The 19,284-nt window shown below is 51.5% G+C and overlaps 1 protein-coding gene across 5 annotated transcripts in view; it reads left to right on the forward strand.

Moving 5' to 3' along the window:
- Positions 1-19,284, forward strand: part of PPP1R16B (protein phosphatase 1 regulatory subunit 16B) — a 101,691-nt gene that overhangs the window by 69,768 nt on the left and 12,639 nt on the right. For 3 of the 5 annotated variants that reach the window (XM_007193121.3, XM_007193122.3, XM_007193125.3), the window contains exons 3-7: positions 5,900-5,970; positions 9,955-10,100; positions 13,257-13,360; positions 15,058-15,182; positions 19,151-19,276. In XM_007193121.3, coding sequence (XP_007193183.1) covers positions 5,900-5,970; positions 9,955-10,100; positions 13,257-13,360; positions 15,058-15,182; positions 19,151-19,276 — 572 coding nt within the window. The remainder of the gene's footprint in view (positions 1-5,899; positions 5,971-9,954; positions 10,101-13,256; positions 13,361-15,057; positions 15,183-19,150; positions 19,277-19,284) is intronic. The other 2 variants (XM_057530183.1, XM_057530184.1) reach the window with 1 other exon arrangement.

Below are 19,284 nucleotides of genomic sequence, written 5' to 3' on the forward strand. Positions count from 1 at the left end.
CAGCTCAGCCCCAGGGCGCCCCCAGCAGATGTAGATTGTCCAAGGTCCACCTCCAGTAAGCAGACACCTCTGCCTTGCTGTCCCTCATCCCCCAGGGCAGGAGCAGGACCCACACCTGTGGTTGCACGTCACTGACCAGCCCGAGGTCAGGCGGTCTGCTCTGTGGGGTGGAGTGGGTCAGGTGGCAAAGAAAACACAAGCTTGTCAGCAGTGATTTCTCCCCAAAGGCAGCCGCCACCAGCTTCCTGCCGAGATGGGCTGGTTCAGCCTCGCTCGCTACAGCTGGAGACGGAGGGGAACAGATGGCCCTGCTTGGCCCAGATTCCAGCCAGATTGCCAGGGAGGTGTGGGCGGAGCGACGGGGTTGGCGCCAGGAGCAGGAATACATGAGGGGAGGGCGGCAGCCACCTCTTTGCCATCTCAGTGGGGTCTTGCCTTCATGGGGGGTGGTGGGGACATTGGCTGTGGCCTCACTGTGGTCCTTGAACCAGCAGATGCTCGGAGCTCCCTGGAGAGAGATGACCTCTATCTTTTAGGACCAGGTCAAGGGCTCTTGAGAAATGCCAGATATCCATGATTACATCTCCAGCACCCAGCACAGGGTGGGACCAGGCAGGAGCTCAGTGGTTGTTTTTTATTTTTATTTTTAATACAAATGATAGTAGTAGCTCTCGGGCATTGTCTTACTTAATCCCCACAGCATCCCCACAAAAAAGATGCTATTGTGATCCCCATTTTACAGATGAGGACGCCGAGGCACAGAGAGAAGGAATAACTTGCCTAAAGCCACAGCTAAAGAAATGTGTGAGGACAGAGGGTCACTTGGACAAACTGATGGGCAAGCCTGGTGTTGGTGCTTTGGGGGCAGACCTGAGGGTGGGCGATCAGGAGAAGTGGTGGACATGCCCAGCTGGAGAGGAGAGCATGCCCTTCTTGTCTTTGTCCTCCCTGAGCCCCAGCCAACCCCTCAGATCCCCCCAAGCCAGTTACCTCCATTGTGCAAGGTGCTTGGAGAGCAAGAGAAGAGCCTGGGGGACTAGGGATATAGGATGGCTAGGTCAGGTTGAGCAGGCTGCACACTGCACAACTCCAGAGCTAGCCATTCCCATAGACTATGCTGAGAACAGTGCCCCCCGGAATTGTGCAAGGTGGTAGCCCTGTAGGTGGACCACACCATGCAGGACCGTGAAGACCAGGGTCATCAAATCTTTTCTGTAAAGGGCCAGATAGTAAATATTTTAGGTTGTGTGGGCCATACATCTCTGCTGTAACTACTCAACTCTGGTGTTGTAGGGTAAAAGCATTCACAGGCAATATGTAAATCAATGAGTGCGGATGTGTTCCAAAAAATTTTAATTTATGGAAACAGGCTGCCTGCCAGATATGGCCCTTGTACCATAGTTTGCTGACCCCAATGAAGGCCAAGGAAGGATTTTGAACTCTATTCTAAGAGCAATGTGGAACCACCAGAGGGTTTTAAGGAGGGAGTGAGAGAAGGCAACCTTGTGTTTAATTTGGCCCCTGAGATGTCTGACCATGACCCCGGGGCTGCCATGTTTCTTCTGTCCTGGTTGTGGATCCCTGAGCCCTTCTGTCTGCAAGAAGAGGCTTGGCCTGGGGCTCGAGGGCCTCTGATGCTTGCAGAGCAGAGGTCACTCTGTCCACTCTCCTTTCCCCCTCCTCCCCACACCAGCTCTCAGCCCGGCTCTGGTTACTCCAGCAATGCTGGTTCACATTCCTGGCCTCAGGGGCAGAACAGAGCAGCCTTGTGGCTAAGAGCCTGGGCTTAGAAATCAGAGGGTCTGATTTCCTCCACTCGGTTGCACGTGGCTGTGAGCTGCACTTCCCTGACCCTCTGTCTCCTCTGTCTCCTGTTCTCCGTAAGAGGAATAATTAGACATGAACCCATGAAAGAAAGTGTGGTTCTGCATTGACCTGGGCGCATAGGAGGCGTCCAGTAAGAAGACACTGTTGATAGAAGAATCATTTTTCTTGCTGAACCCCAGAGGCAGGAAAACCTGGCCAGGCCCTGGGTGGTGGGGTCTTTGCTCCAATGAGTTGTATCCAGAGCCAGGCTCCCAGCTAAAGCGTTAGTAGAACCACGGAGGGGGCCTTGGCTCATGACTGTCGACAGCTCCTTAGAGACGAGGATGACTTGTCCCACTTCTTGGGCTGAAAATAACTGCCCAACATTGGACTAATTCCATGTCTTAGGCTCCCGTGCCACACGGAGAACACCCTAATAATTACTGCACACAAAGGCTGCTTTTGGCAGCTGGTGCTTAATTTTTGCCTCAAAGAGTGTCTCCTGGACCAGAAGCCTGGTCCACCACCCACCCCCAAAGGAGAACCTTCCAGAAACCCATCCTGCACAGGGACATCGTGGTCACTTCTACTCTCCCAAAGGCCAGCTGTCAGGCCCAGGACAACCCCACCAGCCTGTGGACAGGCTGGGCCATGGTGGTCAGTGGCTTTGCCATAGTCTTCAAACGTGGCCTTGAGGCTGAGAACAGCTACTAACCATCCTGGTAGGAGGACCCTGCGGGCAGCACTGCCTACTCCAGATGCGAGCCATACGGGTCAGCACTACATACAGGGTGGTCTGCTGTGCTCGGAGATGGAGAAGCTGTGTACTTGGACTGAGCTAAGGGGCTACCAATTAGGTCAGGGTCCTGGAAAGGTTGTTGAGGATTTACCACGTGCCAGGCCTTAAGGAAAGAGCAGCAAGTGCCAGGTCACTGTCCTGCCCTACAGAGGCAGACCCAAAGTCTACCATGATTACTCAAATTGTTACGTAATTATGGTTGTGATAAGACTATGTATGAGATGTAGAGAAGCTCTGGGCGTGCAGACCAGGGGGAGTGCCTTCGTCTGGAGAGTTTGAGGTGAGATGTACAGGATGAGGAGTGAGACAGGTGTGTGTGTGTATGTGTGTGTGTGTGTGTGTGTGTGTGTGTGTGTGTATCAGAGATGGATGCATGGATGTGGGTGGATAGATGGTTGGTGGATGGGTGGGTGAGTGGATGGATGATTGGATGAGGGTGGCTAGATGGATGGTAGATGGGTGGATGGATGTATGGATGCATGGATGAGGGTGGATGGATGGATGGATGGGTGGATGGATGGGTGGATGGGTGGGTGGATGGGTGGATGTATGGATGGATGATTGCATCTTCCAGGCAATGGGAACAGGCTATGCAAAACTCAGAGGCCAAAGGAAGTATGGTGACTCTGTAGCTGACAAAAGACCATTGTGGAAGGTGTTTGGAGTTTAAGAAGTGAGACTGGAGAGGCAGGTAGGTTAGGAGTCCTGTGTACAGCTGAGCAAGCTGTGCACTGCTCTGCCCTGGGCTGGGGGGTACCAGTCTCACAGACCACAGTGTGAATGGTTCCCCCTGGAATTGTGCAAGATGGAGGCCTGCAGGCAGGGAAGACATCGTGCAGACCTTCTATGCCATAGTAAGAGTTTTGGACGTTGGTCCCAGAGCAATGGGGAGCCATAGAAGGGTTTTAGTTCTTGGTGATGGGGCTAATTTCCATGTATAATGCCCCAAAGCAGCACTGTCCAATAGAACTTGCTGTGAAGATGGAAATGTTCTATTTCTGCACTTTCTGATATGGTAGCCACCTGTGGCTGTTGACCACTTGAAATGTGGCCAGAGCGACTGAGGAAGTGAATTTTGAATTTTTATGAGTTAACATTTGAAAGCCATATGAGCTAGATGTGGCTAGTGGTTCCAGAGGACCTGACTGTATTTGGTATAAACTCCTGTCACTCTGACCCCCAGCAGCAATGAAAGCATCTAGGGCAAGTCTGCCGGAGATGTCACCTCTTGCCAGGAGGCTGGGTGGAAGCCTCAACCTCCCCTTCACAGGGGGCTCTGTTCACACTCAGGCCAAGGGTGCCACTGGGGCTTTGGGTCCGGGAGCTGGGACTAATGAAGACGGCCCCCATCCCCGCTGCTCCAGAGACCTCATCTTCTTCCCCAGCACCCGCTGGGGCTGCCGAGCAGGTATTCAGCCTGCAGAATGGATGGCCTTCCCTCCGCCCTTCACAGGTCACTCGAGCTTGTTACTGCACAGCAGAGGCAAATCTAGGAGGAAACCACTGTGTCCCTGCCCCATCGCGCAGGTGGTGGGCTGTAGTGTGGAGATAGCACCCCCAGCGGGCATTAGGGGCTGTGCAGTTTGGCTCGTGTTTTGAGGAAGCCAAACTGGGTGGGAGTGGGAGGGGGCTCAGAGGGGCCAGGCCCAGCCTGCTCCTTCCATTTGCAGGACCCAGGCCTCAGTCCCTGGCATCATGAGGGCCTCACACACAAGCCAGCTTGTGTAGTCAAGTTTCTCCATTTGCTCTGCAAACGGCCACCCCTTGGTCACCCCTTCAGCCTAGAGGTGTATTTTCCCACTGCATGGTCCACCCTTGGGAAGGTGGATCTGGGGAAGAGGCCTGTGCAGGCCCTACCTTCGGGCTTGGAGCCATTTGAACAGGGAAGGGTACGATGGGCCAGAAGAGGAACCATGGGCTTCAATGGACTCATCCCATTGGCCCCATGGGCGCTGTGCAGCTGAAGGCTGGCCAGAGATGGGTATCCTAAAGCTTGGAGGCCATGGCAGGGGCTACTGCTGCTGGCTGGGAAGGGGCCTGCAGGGCTGGTGGGTTTGCTCGTTTGATGTCAGTCTCCTGCTACCCAGACTCTGAGCCACACGAGGGCAGAGCCCATGTCTCTTGCTCCTTGGTGTATCCCAGCGTCATTCCGCATGCTGGCATACAGTAGGTGCTTAATATGTGTGTACTGACTTAATGAATGAACGCACTGAAGACTCCCTGTGCTCTGGCCCAAGTTTCTGGGCAGGTGGACTTGAATGTATTGATACGATGATGTACTACCAGTATGTGTGTGCTGACCCTCCCTCTTTCCCTTTGCCCTTGGGTCCAGGATGGGAACTAGGGCTTGAATGGGTTGGGGAGGATGGAGAAGGAGGGAGGGTCCCTGTGGAAAAGGGGAGGAACTGGTCCTAAGCAAGAAGGATTGGAGGCTGTGGCTAGAGTTCACTTTGCCCTCCCACGCCCCAGCTCCTTCCCCCCTCCCACCATCCCTGAAAACACAAACACACACACACACTCACACACACACACACACACACACACACACACACACACACACACACACACACACACACACTAGACAAAGGTCTCAGGATGGAGGGCAGTTAAAGCCTCTGCTTTAAAGCCTCAAGGCTCAGTAGGGCCAAAGAAGGGGTATTTGGCACTTATGGGTGCAGGGACCTGCAGTGTTAATAAAAATAATAACAACCTCCATAACAAGTGCTGACGTTCAAACCATGTGCCAGACACCGTGCTAAGACCCTGCCACAGCTCACCTCAGTTATTCCACATGATGTCCTGGTGAGGTGGGATTAACATCATCCCCATTTTATAGAATAGAAAACTGAGGCACAGAGAGGGAAGTGTCTTGACTGAGGTAGCACAGCCAATAAAAACGGCACTTAATTTGAACCCAAGCCATTGGACACCAGAGTGTATGCTTTCAGTGACTAGAATGTGCTCCCTCTGGACAACAAATGTAAATCGCTTAGCTCTGTGCCTGGCGCACAGGAAGTGCTCAATAACCGTTAGCTCCTGTCATTATTATGCAGAGTAAGACAGGCAGTGCTCTCCACCTCTTGGAAATCCTGGACAAGAGATCTGTGTTCTGTGCCTCAGTTTCCTCATCTGTGAAATGGGGAGGTTTTGACACTTACCTCTCACCCCTGTTGTAAGGAGTAAACAAGACTGTTTGTGTCAGGACCTGGGGGAGAGCGGGTCTTACCTGGGTCCCCCGCATCCCTGCACACCAGAAGTGTGACAGGACAGTCACTCCTGTCCCCTCTGTTGCAGTGCGCTACTTCCTGAAGAATAAGGTCAGCCCTGATTTGTGCAACGAGGATGGACTCACAGCCCTGCACCAGGTAGGACCTGCTGGGGCCCCTGCTTCCCTGCTCTCCACCTGGACAGGTGCCCCATCTCACTGCTTTTTCCTGCCCAGAGCCCTCAGGGAGGAGGGGGAGGGGAGCTGCAGCTGCCACATCTGAAAGGCTCTTGTCTGCTTTGGAGACGAGTGTGTCTGTTACAGACACGCCCACAGAGCCCCGTGCCCACATGCGTGGCACACACACAGCCTCCGCGGACAGGGAACCTTTGTACACTGCATCCTCACTGCCTGGCAAAGGGTTTGACAAACAAAGCAAGTTTGTCTGGAGCCTGACAGTTTACGAAGCACATTTATTCACACTCACCAAGGCATCCATCCACCCCCGTGACAAAAGTGATTGACAGGGGGCTTATGTGACCTTCCTAAGGTCACACAGCCATGAACTCCGGCCAGAAATCATGTGCTATCAAAACACACATCCTTTTTAGGGCAGCGAGATGGGCCCAGGCCCCTTTGGCTGGGGAGGGGCTGCTCTGGCTGTCATTTGTCACCTGGATGCTGCAGCAGCCCCCTAACTAGTCCCCAGCGTTCAGGCAGCCCTGCCCTGATTCATCCTCCAAGCAGTGGCTGCAGGGATGCTCAGACCCAACATCTGCTGATGCTACTCAAAGTGCTCTGGTGTCTTTCCATGACGCTGGGGGTAAGGAACTCCCCTGTGCCCCTGCTGAGCCCACCATGTTTTCTGGCTGCCTGGCCTCCAGCCACTTGACTTTTCAGTCCCTTGCACACACAAGGTACTGCTCCCCGTCGCACTTCACCCAGCGCTCGGGTGCGTGCTCAGCAAGAGCCTGAGAGCTCTGCCGTTATATCCATATCCTTTCTTCTGAGCATCCCTTTGTCATTTCACCCATTAGCGTGACTATTTAATGCTGGTCTCCCGTTACCCAGACTCTGCGCTGCACAAGAGCAGAGCCCATGTCTCTTTCTCATCGGTGTATCCCAGTCTTGCGCCCCATGCTGGCATACAGTAGGTGCTCAATATGTGTGTGCTGAGTTAACGAGTGAACTCACTGAACCTCCCTGTGCTCTGGACCAAGTTTTTGATCAGGTGGACTTGAATGCAGCCTGGCGGGTGGGAGGCCAGGCTACTGGAACCCTGGGCTGGGGAGAGCCTCTCCATCTCCCTCTGAGGGCAGGAGAGACTGGCCACCCTCCTACCCATAAGCCCTGGGGACAAGTCTCCACCCTCAGCCCTCAGCCCAGGGGCTCCCCATGTGTCCTCTTGGCTTCTCTTCCTGTCCCGCAGGGCTTCATGCATCCACAAATTCTAGCTGTGTGACCTTGGGCAAGTTACTTAAGCTCTCTGTGCCTCACTTTCCTCATCTGTAGAAGAGGAACAACAAGTATCTATCTCGTTGGGTTGTCGTGAGGATTAAATAAATACACATAAAAACCCTATAAGCATCACTTGACACTGGGTAAATATTAGTTATTATTATTAGAATTTGTCACATGTTCACTTCTCGGCAAAGCCACTTCACTTATGTGAAGTGTGGTTTGATCATCACAGCAAGTCTTTGAAATATTATTATCCCCATTTTACAGCTCGGGAAACTGAGTTCAGGGCAGCACTGTCCAATAGCACCTTTATGGTGATGGAATGTTCTGTGTATCGACACTGCCCGGTACGGTAGCCTCTAGCCCCACATGGCTATAGAGCCCTGGAAGTGTTGTTCTGAGGATCAAATGAGGCAATGCATGGCTAGCAAGATGCGTGGCCCTAGTAACTCCTCAAAAAGCATTAGCTCTTATTATTGACAATGTGACATATTACTACTGCTCTTGCTGGGGCTGTTGTTATTGGTGTCATCATTATTGTGACTACTGCTCCAATACAACGAAGGAGCACAGTAAGAAGAGCTTTCTGTGGATTTTCTGCTCTTGGCAACAGGGAGCCTTTCAGAGGTTTGTAAACTGAGAGCAACGTGGCTGGATTAACAAAGAAGCTCTCTCTGGCTGAGGTGTGTGGAAGGAGAGTGACAGGGAGGCAGAGAGAGGTGATGAAGCCTCAGCCAAGGCAGTGGGGATGGGGACAGCGATGCAGGAGATGGAATCCACACCTGGTGATAGATTGGACGTGGGAAGTGACGGGGTGGGAGGAGTCATCCAATGCCAGGTGTCATTGCCCATCTTGTGGAATGCAGGAGAGGAGACCGGCCCACTCCATCACGTACCAGCCCCCATTGCACTCCTGCATCCAGGTCCCAACCCAGCCCTTGCTCAGGTACAGACTGGCCCAGCCCATGGGCATCCTTCTCACACGACTACAATTCTGGGTGCATAATCCTCCCACCCACCCACCGCCCCGCCCATCCTCATGTTTTCTGCAGCCCTTAGGGTAGGATCTCTGGCCCTCCTGTCCCCCGATCCCAGGGTCTGAGCTGCTTCTCCTCCTATGGACCGGGCCATCCCGAACCCATCTCCCGGTGGTGACAGCCTGGGGACCCTCGCCTTTCCCCGCTGCCTCACTCTGGTGCGTTTGGTGCCCTCTGCCGGCGATGCTGTGTCACTGCATGGTTCTCCCGACTACCTGAGGCAGCACCCAGCTCCACCGGGTCACACATGCCCCTGCTGTCCGGAGAGGTGCCCCCAGAGCCAGCCAACCCCAGATCGGCTGGTGCAGAAAGAGAACCTGGGTCCTTGGCACCATCCGTGTAAATGTCTGCTTCTTTCCCATCTGTCCCTCTGGCACTGACCCCTGGTTCTGCTGAGAATGGGGGTGGAGGCCGTGGTGCCGCCCCATCCCCATCCCCATCCCCACACCCACCTGGGGCTGTGGGCTCCCACAGGTGCCCCCGCTCCTTCTGTTGGCATCCAGTCACCTCTCCACAGGCCTACAGTCACTTCTCTAGGTTGGACCACCATCATCTCTTAAATGGGTGATTTCAGCATAGTTCCTCACCATGCCTCTTCTCCCCTGCAAAGCTTGTGATCGCAATCTCTTCTCCACATGCAGCCAGAGGAGGGATTTTTTAAAAAACAAGCTTGACTGTTCTGCTTTTCTCAGTATAACTCTGCAACATCTCCCATTGCACCGAGGGGTAAGCGTTTCCCTGGATGGGCAGTGCTGAACACTTTGTCCCCTGCTGGCTTCTCCAGAGGTCACCTGGGATGCATCCTGTAGTCTGTAAAGTGGTTTCTTGTCTTCTACTTCCTCTGTCCTCACTTTTCGCTGCTCATTGCCCTGGCTTGAGGCCCCTCTGTCCCCTTGGAATCTTTCACCCTCCGTCCCTGGAGTTTGGGAGCTCCAATGGCTGTTGGAGCCCTGCATCTCTCTGGGGGCTGCCTTCTCCCTGGGGCTGCCCCACATGTGGACAAGCAGGAGCACAGACACGGCTGTCTCCTCGCAGGGACTGTATTAGGGCCCCTTAGAGCCTCACACAGCGCTTGGTTTTGGGAGGCGAGGCTTGGTCACTTGGGACTTCCCCAAGAACTAGCTTCTGGGTCAGAAATTCCTAAGTCAGAGATTCCAAACTGTGATCTAGGAGGTCACTGCTGTCAAGGGGGATCTCCCCCATCACCCCCATCCCCACGCAACCAGCACATGCCCCTGCTTCAGCCCGAGCAGCCCTGCTTGAATTGATTGGTTATCTAAGAGTTCTCCATACAGTTTTGTTTGAAGGAAGCCTTCTGAAATTAAAAAGAAAAGGTTTTAAAGCCTCATTCCAAATTTCATCCCATTCCACCAACATTTGCGAAACATCTTATAGCCGACTTTATTTTTAGATTGTCTTTATATTTTTATCTTGTATATTATTAACTTACAAGGAAACAGGCTCAGAAAGGTTAAGTGACTTGCCCAAGATCACACAGCATATACGTAATGGAGCTGGATTCAAACTCAGGCAGCTTGGCTCTGCTGTCCTTCTTGTGGCCTCTCGGGGGGGGGGGGAACTTGGTGTGCCCTCGTCACGACCCAGGGCCCTGCCGGGAGCTGACCCTGCCTGTGTCCACCTTGCAGTGCTGCATTGACAACTTTGAGGAAATTGTCAAGTTGCTCCTTTCCCACGGTGCCAATGTGAACGCCAAGGACAACGAGCTGTGGACGCCCCTGCATGCCGCGGCCACCTGCGGCCACATCAACCTGGTGAAAATCCTCGTTCAGTAGTACGTGCCCCTCTCTTCCCCAGGAACAGCCTTCCCTCTGCCTTTGGTTTTTTTCAACTTCTATTTTTTTTTTTTTTTTTTTTTACTTTCATCTCCTCTCTCTCTCTTTTTTTTTTCTGTCTCATTTGGTGCCTGCCACTCTTTCTCTTTCTCACCACATTCCCTTTCCATCCCTGTGTCTTTCTCTCTCGTTTTCTCTCCATCTCTGTCTCTTTCCTCCTTGGTCTCACTCTGTCTTTTCCACTGTGTCTCTCTTAATTCTCTCTCTCTCTCCTTTCATTCTCTTTCTTTCTCCCGATATTATTGGGTAAAATACACCTAACATAAAATTTACCATCCTTGGGACTTCCCTGGTGGTGCGGTGGTTAAGAATCCTCCTGCCAATTCAGGGGACACGGGTTCGAGCCCTAGTCCGGGAAGATCCCACATGCCACGGAGCAACTAAGCCCGTGGGCCACAACTACTGAGCCTGCACGCCTAGAGCCTGTGCTCCGCAACAAGAGAAGCCACCGCAGTGAGAAGCTCGCGCACCGCAACGAAGAATAGCCCCTGCTCGCTGCAACTAGAGAAAGCCTGTGTGCAGCAACAAAGACCCAATGCAGCCAAAAATAAATAAATAAATTTATTTTTTTAAAAAATTTACCATCCTTGTGTTACAGGCATACATCCCATTTGGTCACAGTGTATAATCCTTCCAATAGGCTGCTGAGTGCGGTTTGCTGGGGTTTTTTTGTTTTTGTTTTTTGGCTGTGTTGGGTCTTCATTGCTGCATGCAGGCTTTCTCTAGTTGCGGCGAGCGGGGGCTACTCTTCGTTGTGGTGCGCGGGCTTCTCATTGCAGTGGCTTCTCTTGTTGCGGAGCATGGGCTCTAGGCATGCGGGCTTCAGTAATTGCAGGACATGGGCTCAGTAGTTGTGGCACGTGGGCTCAGTAGTTGTGGCTAGCAGGCTTTGTTGCTCCGAGGCATGTAGGATCTTCCTGGACCAGGGAACGAAACTGTGTCCCTACATTGGCAGGCAGATTCTTAACCACTGCACCGCCTGGGAAGTCCCTGCTAGTATCTTCTTGAGGACTTTTGCATCAGTGTTCATAAGGGATATCAGTCTGTAGTTTCCTTGTAGTGTCTTCGTCTGTCTTAGTATCAGGGTATCATCTTCTTTTTTCAATCTCTTTTTCTCTGTCTGTCCCCATGAGTCTGAATTCATCTCCTCCATGCTTATGTGTTGTTGCCATTTTTTTTTAAATTTTATTTATTTATTTATTTATTTATTTATTTTTGGCTGTGTTGGGTCTTCGTTTCTGTGCGTGGGCTTTCTCTAGTTGTGGCGAGCGGGGGCCACTCTTCATCACGGTGCGCGGGCCTCTCACTGTCGCGGCCTCTCTTGTTGCGGAGCACAAGCTCCAGACGCGCAGGCTCAGTAGTTGTGGCTCACGGGCCTAGTTGCTCCGCGGCGTGTGGGATCTTCCCAGACCAGGGCTTGAACCCGTGTCCCCTGCATTGGCAGGCGGATTCTCTACCAGTGCGCCACCAGGGAAGCCCTGCTGTTGCGATTGTTGTTTTGCTTGCTATTAAAAAAAAAAGCAAGCATACTTCCTTGGCTCTGCCCCTGCCCCCCAAATCATGCCCACCTGCATTTCTTTGGGGCAGAATGTGCTTTGGGGGACACCACGTAACAATCCCTTTGCCAGGAATAAGGCCGTTTCCCTCTATAGAGCTCTGACAGTCTTCTCCCATGCTGAAATTCCTTCTAGTCTGCTTAGTTTCTAGAAACACACAGAAAAGGCACCATTCAATTTCAAGCGTATTTAGTTGAATTCATCTAATGATTGGAGGGCACTCAAGGTGGGCCAAGCCCTGTGCTGGGCACTGAGCACTCAGGGAAGCTAAAGTCCTGAGGAACCACACAGGAAATCAGGTGATTTCAGTACCAGAGCCAAGACGGAGAGAGACCCATGGGCTGGGGTCGCAGGAGAGCATCTGAGTGCAGGGATTCAGGAATAGTGGCCGAGGGCAGGTGACCTTTGGCGGCGGTCTCAGCAGAGCAGCCAGGGCCCATCAGGTGGCTACTGGGGGGATAGAGATGCTGCCCTGGCTCAGAGAGGTGGATTAGCTTACCCAAGGGCACACAGGAGCTCAGAGAGGTCACAGTGGAGGGCTGTTAGGCCAAAGGACTGGCAGGTGGCCCATGCCCACACCTCCGATGAGAGCCTGGGTGTGGTTAAGTCTGCGGGAGCATCAGGTGGCCACAGTCCAGTCTGGGGTGGTGCGAGAGGAGAAGGGAGTGGTGCCAGCCTGGCACAGTGGGTGCCCAGCACCGATGTGTACCAGAATCATGGGTTTAAAATACGTAATCCTCAACCCCACCCACCCCACCCCCGAGAGACTCTGTTTCAGGAGGTCCAGAGTGGAGCCCAGGAAGCTGCATTTTATTTCAGCGGTGCCCGGGTGATGCTGCCACAGGGCATCCCAGAACCATGCACGTAGGAACCAGTGGCCCAAAAGGCAGATTCTGCCATGGAGCCCCAAGGCTCTGTCCTGTCCCTATCCTGGTCAGCCTTTTGGGCAGGGACTTAGAGGAGGAGATGGGGGATAGCTGAGGGTACTTCTGCACTTGGTCCAAGACTGAACTAGGACAAGGAGAAGTGAAAAGAGCTGGGCCAGGTTTGAGTCTTGACCCTCCCACGTCCTGGCTGTGTGACCTCAGACAAGTGACTGAACCTGTCTGAGTCTTTGTTTCCCTTGCGTGAGATGGGGCCAATAATACTGAACCAAGACGACTATTACGAGGATTATATCAAATGATGAGTGTAAAGGGCTTAGCTCAAGCCTGGCTCTAAGCAGATGCCTGGGAACCAGTGCTGCCGCCATTAATGTTGTATTTTCTTATTTGACATCTGTGCCCAAGTGCCTGCCGGCTGGTTCAACAGAGCGGGAAGCTGGGGGAAGTCTGCTGGCACAGCTCTCCTGGGATTTTGGCCCCTTCCCACCTGGGGCCCCTGAGATCCTGGAGATGCGATCCTTGCTGGGCTGCACCGTGGTCGGGCTGTGGATGTTGGGGTGCATAGTGGGGTGGGAGTGAGAGGCTGGATGGTAGAGACAGCCAGACCAACCCTCTGCGCACATACCTGGCCCTCACCCTGGCCCTCTCTCTGCAGTGGGGCCGACTTGCTTGCCGTCAACTCTGATGGGAACATGCCCTATGACCTCTGCGAGGATGAGCCCACCCTGGATGTCATCGAGACGTGCATGGCGTACCAGGGTAAGGGTGGGGCCGCCTGCCGTGAAGTGGGCTTAGTGCGGGGCTGCGGCTCTCTCACGTCAATGCAGGTGAACGAGTTACCTAGCAATGTGCCCACCGCCTGCTCAGTGCTCAGGAACTGGGATGGGGTCCCACGATGGTTGTTACCCATGTGATGGGCAAGATGCGGACACAGAACAACCCTGGAAAACGTGCTGTGCACAAGGGGGACTTTGCTCTCATCTGTGTCAACCACACACACGGGTGGCCTCAGCTGGCCGGGTCTCTTCGTCAGCTGTGACAATTTCAATTCAAGAAACATTCACAATAAAGATATATTCCCATTTGGGAAAAATAATACAAAGTCAAGAACATTCGCGGCTGCCTGCTCTGTGCCAGGCACCACGCGGGCTGCCAGGGACCCTAAATAAACAAGATGTGGGCTGTTCTCAGCTTACAAGTGAGCTTCAGAGAGGAAATGAATGCAGCAATCAGAGAGATCTGCCCACACCCGCCACCCCAGTGCATACCCCTGAAGGACCTCCTCTTTAGAAATAAATCTCAAATCCAGACCCTGGACTGCAGTCCAAGGTCCTGCCCGGGCTCTGTGCTTGCATTTCTTCCCAGATGGCTGCGGGAACTGCCCTTTTGGCCTGCCCATTCCCTGGCCCTGGCACTTTCCTTGTTCACCTGCAGAACTTCCTAACAATTTTTGTGCCAGTCTGGTGAATCTATGGACCCTTCTCAGAATAATATTTTTAAATGCAGTTATCAAAGCCATAGGATTATAAAGGAAACCACTTCTATTAAAGTAGAGCTTCCGAAATATTTTTAAATGTGTGAAATAGAAACGTTATTGATTCATGAAACAATAAGATAACATGATATGAAAATACCTACAGTTTCTGTTGGTGACAAAGTCACAGGCACTGCCAATTCTACTGTGAATTTGGTGTACGTTCTAATGGAAGGAAATGCTACATTTCATTTAAACGTTAATGAAAATAAACAGGTCATTCTTTTTCTCCTTCAAGTTTATAGACCTCCCCTGAATTCTGTCCAAGAATGCTTGATCTCATGGACCTTTTTTTCAGAGCAAATCACTCTCTCCTTAAATACCATTAGCAGCTGCTAGTAACACTTAAATTTTTAGCCAGAGATTCAGGCTTGAAAATGTGCTTCTGTGTCCCTCAGTCTCGAGGGACACATTTATTCAGCTCTCCATTCAAAAGTTATATGTTCAGTAATTCAGTCATTGCCGTAATAAAGATTCATTGAGCATCGTGCCTGGTGCTGCAAACATAGCTGTAGACAAAATAGAAGAAATTAACAGAGATCTGGTCAAATAGAGTGGTCAGGGGAGGGCAGCTGAGGAGGTGGTCCAGGCTGGACCTAAAGGATGAGATGGAGCCAGGTATTTGAGCAGTTGGAGGCAGGTAGGTGGATGGTAGGGGTAGAAAAACTGTGTGTGTAACAGTAATCAATATTACTACAATGCCGACTGGGTACCAGGCAGGAATGGACCTTGTTTGTGGCCCAACACGTGGTGTTTGTATTCACTGGGCCTGGGAGAAATGATCTCTGAGCATATCTATCTACCCCCTTGACTGGCAGACCCTGGGGGACAGGAGCCATGCCTCCCCAATCTGCCCCCCCTCCCCTCCCCCTGGGGTTCTCTGCCTGGGAATGCTGACTCAATCCCCCCTTCCCCACTGCAGGCATCACCCAAGAGAAAATCAATGAGAAGCGGGCAGCTCCTGAGCAGCAGATGATTTCGGACATTCACTGTATGATTGCAGCCGGCCAGGATCTTGACTGGATAGATGCCCAGGGTGCCACACTGGTGAGGAGAGGGGCCAGGCTGGATTGGGCTGGGGGGTCAGGACCAGAACCCAGACCAGCTAGAACTGAACTGGGCCAGTGCCGGTGGAGGCCAAGCCTATACAGTTGGGGCCTGTCCATGGCTTTGGACCTCCCCCACCTCTTGGGGCCAGGGGTGCCCCCTGGAATGTGGGAAGTTAGTAGAGCGGGGCTCAGCCGCTTTGAGAAGCTGGGGCTGGGAGTCGGGAGCCCTGGGTGGGAGGCTTGGCTCTGCCATTCTCCTCTTCTGTCTCGAAGTTTCTCCTTTACCTCAAGCTCCAGGTGTCCATCCTGAGTTCATTCTTTCCGCCTCCTCCCGTGAGGTCTCCGCTTAAGGACCAGTGCCATGTTCCTCTGTTCACCCAGGCCATCTTGCTTTGCCCTGTTCCTTCCCCTGCCTTAGTGTCCCCTCTCCCACCCCAGTGCTTTGCCTCGTTGGCTGTCCCTGATGTTGCTGCAACAGCCTCTCCTCTGGGTTCCCTGACTTCAGAGCCCAGACACCCCCAGGTGCGCACCCATTCATCACTGGTTCACCCATCCGTCCATCGGTTCGCCCACCCATCCACGTCCTCTATGCCGCATGCGGTACTAGACCCTGGAGATGGAGAACAATGGAACCTTCTCTCTCTCTAATCTGCCTCGTTAGCTCCACTCACCCTTTCAGCTCAAGTGTCAGTGACTTGGGAAACCTTCTTGATCTTTCTTCATAGGCTTTCATAGCATGATACAGCTCAGTATTGCGGAAGGTCTGCTTCTGCAGCCTCTAAACTGAAAATTGGAGCGTGGCCTTGGAAGCCCACCCCACCACCCCCAACCTTGCCCATGGCTGGGCCCTGCCCTAGGCTTGTAGTCTGTGTGATCGTGAGCACTCAGGGCTTTCAGAATCTTCAGCTCACCAGGTAGAGCTCAGCAGTACCAAGTTCCCTCACCATCCCTCAAGCCTGACCTGGTGGCCCAGGTGTGACAACTGGGCTTCTCCTACCTGTTCCTGAGCCCTACCTTCTGCCTCATGCCCTTTTCTTTTTTTTTTTATTTAAAGTTTTTTTAATTTAAAAATTATTTATTTATTTTATAGTTGATTTACAATATTATATTAGTTTTGGGCATATAACATAGTGATTCAATATTTTTATAGATTATACTCCATTTAAAGTTCTGAGAAAACAATAGCCAATATTCCCTGTACTGTACAATATCTTTGTTGCTTATTTATTTTATACATAATAGTTTGTATCTCTCAATCCTCTACCCCATCTTGCCCCTCCCCCGTCCCTCTCTATATCTGTGAGTCTGTTTCTGTTTTGTTATATACATTCGTTTTATTTTTTAGATTCCACATATAAGTGATAACATATTTGTCTTTCTCTGTCTGACTTGTGTCACTTAAGCATAATACCCTCTAGGTCCATCCACGTTGCTGCAAATGGCAGAATTTCATTCTTTTTTATGGCTGAGTAATATTCCATTGTCTCTATATACCACACCTTCTTTATTCATTCATCTTTGATGGACACTTAGGTTGCTTCCATATCTTGGCAATTGTAAATAATGCTGCTATGAACACTGGGGTGCATGGATCTTTTCAAATTAGTGTTTTCATTTTCTTTAGATATATACCCAGCAGTGGAATTGCTGTATCATATGGTAGTTCTATTTTTAGGTTTATGTACCTCATGCCCTTTTCTATGAACAAGGTCCCTGCTCAGATCACCTGCTCAGCCCAGAACTCAAGGATAGAGTCAGGTAGTTGGATTGAACACTGCTGCATGAACGCTGTATGAAATCATGGCCAGGCTGTATCAGGGAGTTGCCCACCGTAGCTGGAGCTCCTCTGGGTCTGTGGCTCAGCCCTCTAGACACAGGGGTCTGCTCCGCTTGGGCTAGCCTCATAGTGGCTCACCCACATGGGCCGGGCACATACTAGGTCTCAGGTCTTCCCAGTAAAGTGGGGAGATGAATAGTACCTTCCTTAAGCATTGTTGGGAGGACTAAATGAGATTCTGCATGTAGGTGCTCAGCACAGAGTCTGTAAACCCTCAATAGATGCTAATGATTAACACATTATTATTATTAACATTATCACTCTACTGTATATAAAATAGATAAACAACAAGGATCTACTGTATAGCACAGGGAACGATATTCAATATCTTGTAATAACCTATAATGGAGAAGAATCTGAAAAAGAATATATATATATATATGTATGTATAATTGAATGACTTTGCTGTACACCTGAAGCATTGTAAATCAACTGTACTTTAATAAAACAAAAAACCACCAATATTGCTCTCCCAGTCATACCTTTTTATTCCCAGCCATGTATGTGACCCCACAGCTTGTAATGTCTGGCTGGCCAGCTGTGTGTCATTCTCAGCCACTGGCAAGCAGCAGATATTTATAAATCAGATAATGATACCAACTTTCATGTGTGCCTGTACCAGATCACACCCTGAGTTTTTTCTACAAATTAAAAAATAAAGGAAAACCTCCATTTGCCAGAACCTTACAGTACCCTGACCCCAGGATGATGCAGCATCTGGCCATCAGGGCTCTGTTCTGAAGGCCATGCTTTCCCCATCCCACTGGCTGGGGCTCTGTTGCCCCAGACCTTGGCCCCCCCGAGAACGCTCTGATTTCCTCCCAGCCTGGCTTCTGCTGGCCTCCTTGGGCTCTCACCTGTCTCCCACCTTGGCTGGGCAGTTGGTTTCTCTTTGCCTCGTCTCCTTCTCGCTCCTCCATCCATTCCCACAGTGCATCTTGTCATCACTTATGGCTCTCTAAGGATGTTCATCACTTACTGAGGGTTCGTTACGTGCTAAGTACTTTATGTGTTTTCTGGGAGATTGGGCAAGTGGACAACTGAGGTCTGCAAGGTGGTATCCATCACCAGAGACCTTAAATGGTGCCAGGTAGGAGCGATGGGGCCTCAACATGAGCTTTCCCTTATTGGATGTATTGGGTATCTATTGCTGCATAACATACTAACACAACATGTAGCATCTCAAAACAACAATAAATATTTATTATCTCACATCGTTTCTGTAGGTCAGGGAACTGGGAGCAGCTTAGCTGGGTGGCCCTGGCACGGAGTCTCTCATGAGGTTACAGTCAAGATGTCAACCAGGGCTGCAGTCATCTGAAGGCTTGACCGGGGCTGGAGGACTCACTTCCAAAATGGCGCACTCACATGGCTGCAAGTTAGCATTGGCTGTCGTCAGAAGGCCTCAGTTTCTCATCTCTTAGGCTCTCTCCTTAGGGCTGCTTAAGGGTCCTCACAACATGATGGCTGCCTCCCTCTAGAGTGACTGATGCAAGAGAGCCTAAGGTGGAAGCAGCAATGACTTTTATAACCTCAGAAATCACACACCACCACTTCACCACATCCTATTTGTTAGAAGTGAGTCACTTGTTCTGGCCCACATTCAAGGAGGGAGGCATTAAGCTTCATCTTTTTTTTTTTTTTAATTTTTAAAATTTTATTTTTGGCTGCACTGCATGGCTTGCGGGATCTTAGTTCCCCGACCAGGGATTGAACCCAGGCCCTTGGCAGTGAAAGCGTGGAGTCCTAACCACTGGACCACAGGGAATTCCCTAAGCTTCATCTTTTAAAGAGAGATGTGTCAAAGAATTTGTAGACATACTTTAATACCACCCTATTGGACCTCTGAGACCCCTTCTACAGGGCTCAATGCAGAGTAGGGACTCAGTAAATGCTGTTGTCTTAACTATAGGGCTTGAAGACAGGGGAGAAAGGCTCGCCTGTCTGCCTTACCTTCTAGTTCCATGTTGCAGACTTACTAATGCTCTGTGGCTGGTATTTCCACCTCATTCTATTCCATTCTGCTGGCCCCAAGTATGATCTGGGACTTGGGTCAGGGAACGGGCTCTCCTGCCTCCAAATGAGGGACCAGCCCCATGGGGAATGCTCACGTCTTTCCTCTCCTTCAGCTGCACATAGCTGGAGCCAATGGATACCTGCGGGCAGCCGAGCTCCTCCTGGACCACGGGGTGCGCGTGGATGTGAAGGACTGGGATGGCTGGGAGCCCCTGCACGCGGCTGCCTTCTGGGGACAGGTAGTTGT

The sequence above is a fragment of the Balaenoptera acutorostrata genome, chromosome 15 (genome assembly GCF_949987535.1).
Source record: "Balaenoptera acutorostrata chromosome 15, mBalAcu1.1, whole genome shotgun sequence".
Lineage (NCBI taxonomy): Eukaryota > Metazoa > Chordata > Mammalia > Artiodactyla > Balaenopteridae > Balaenoptera > Balaenoptera acutorostrata.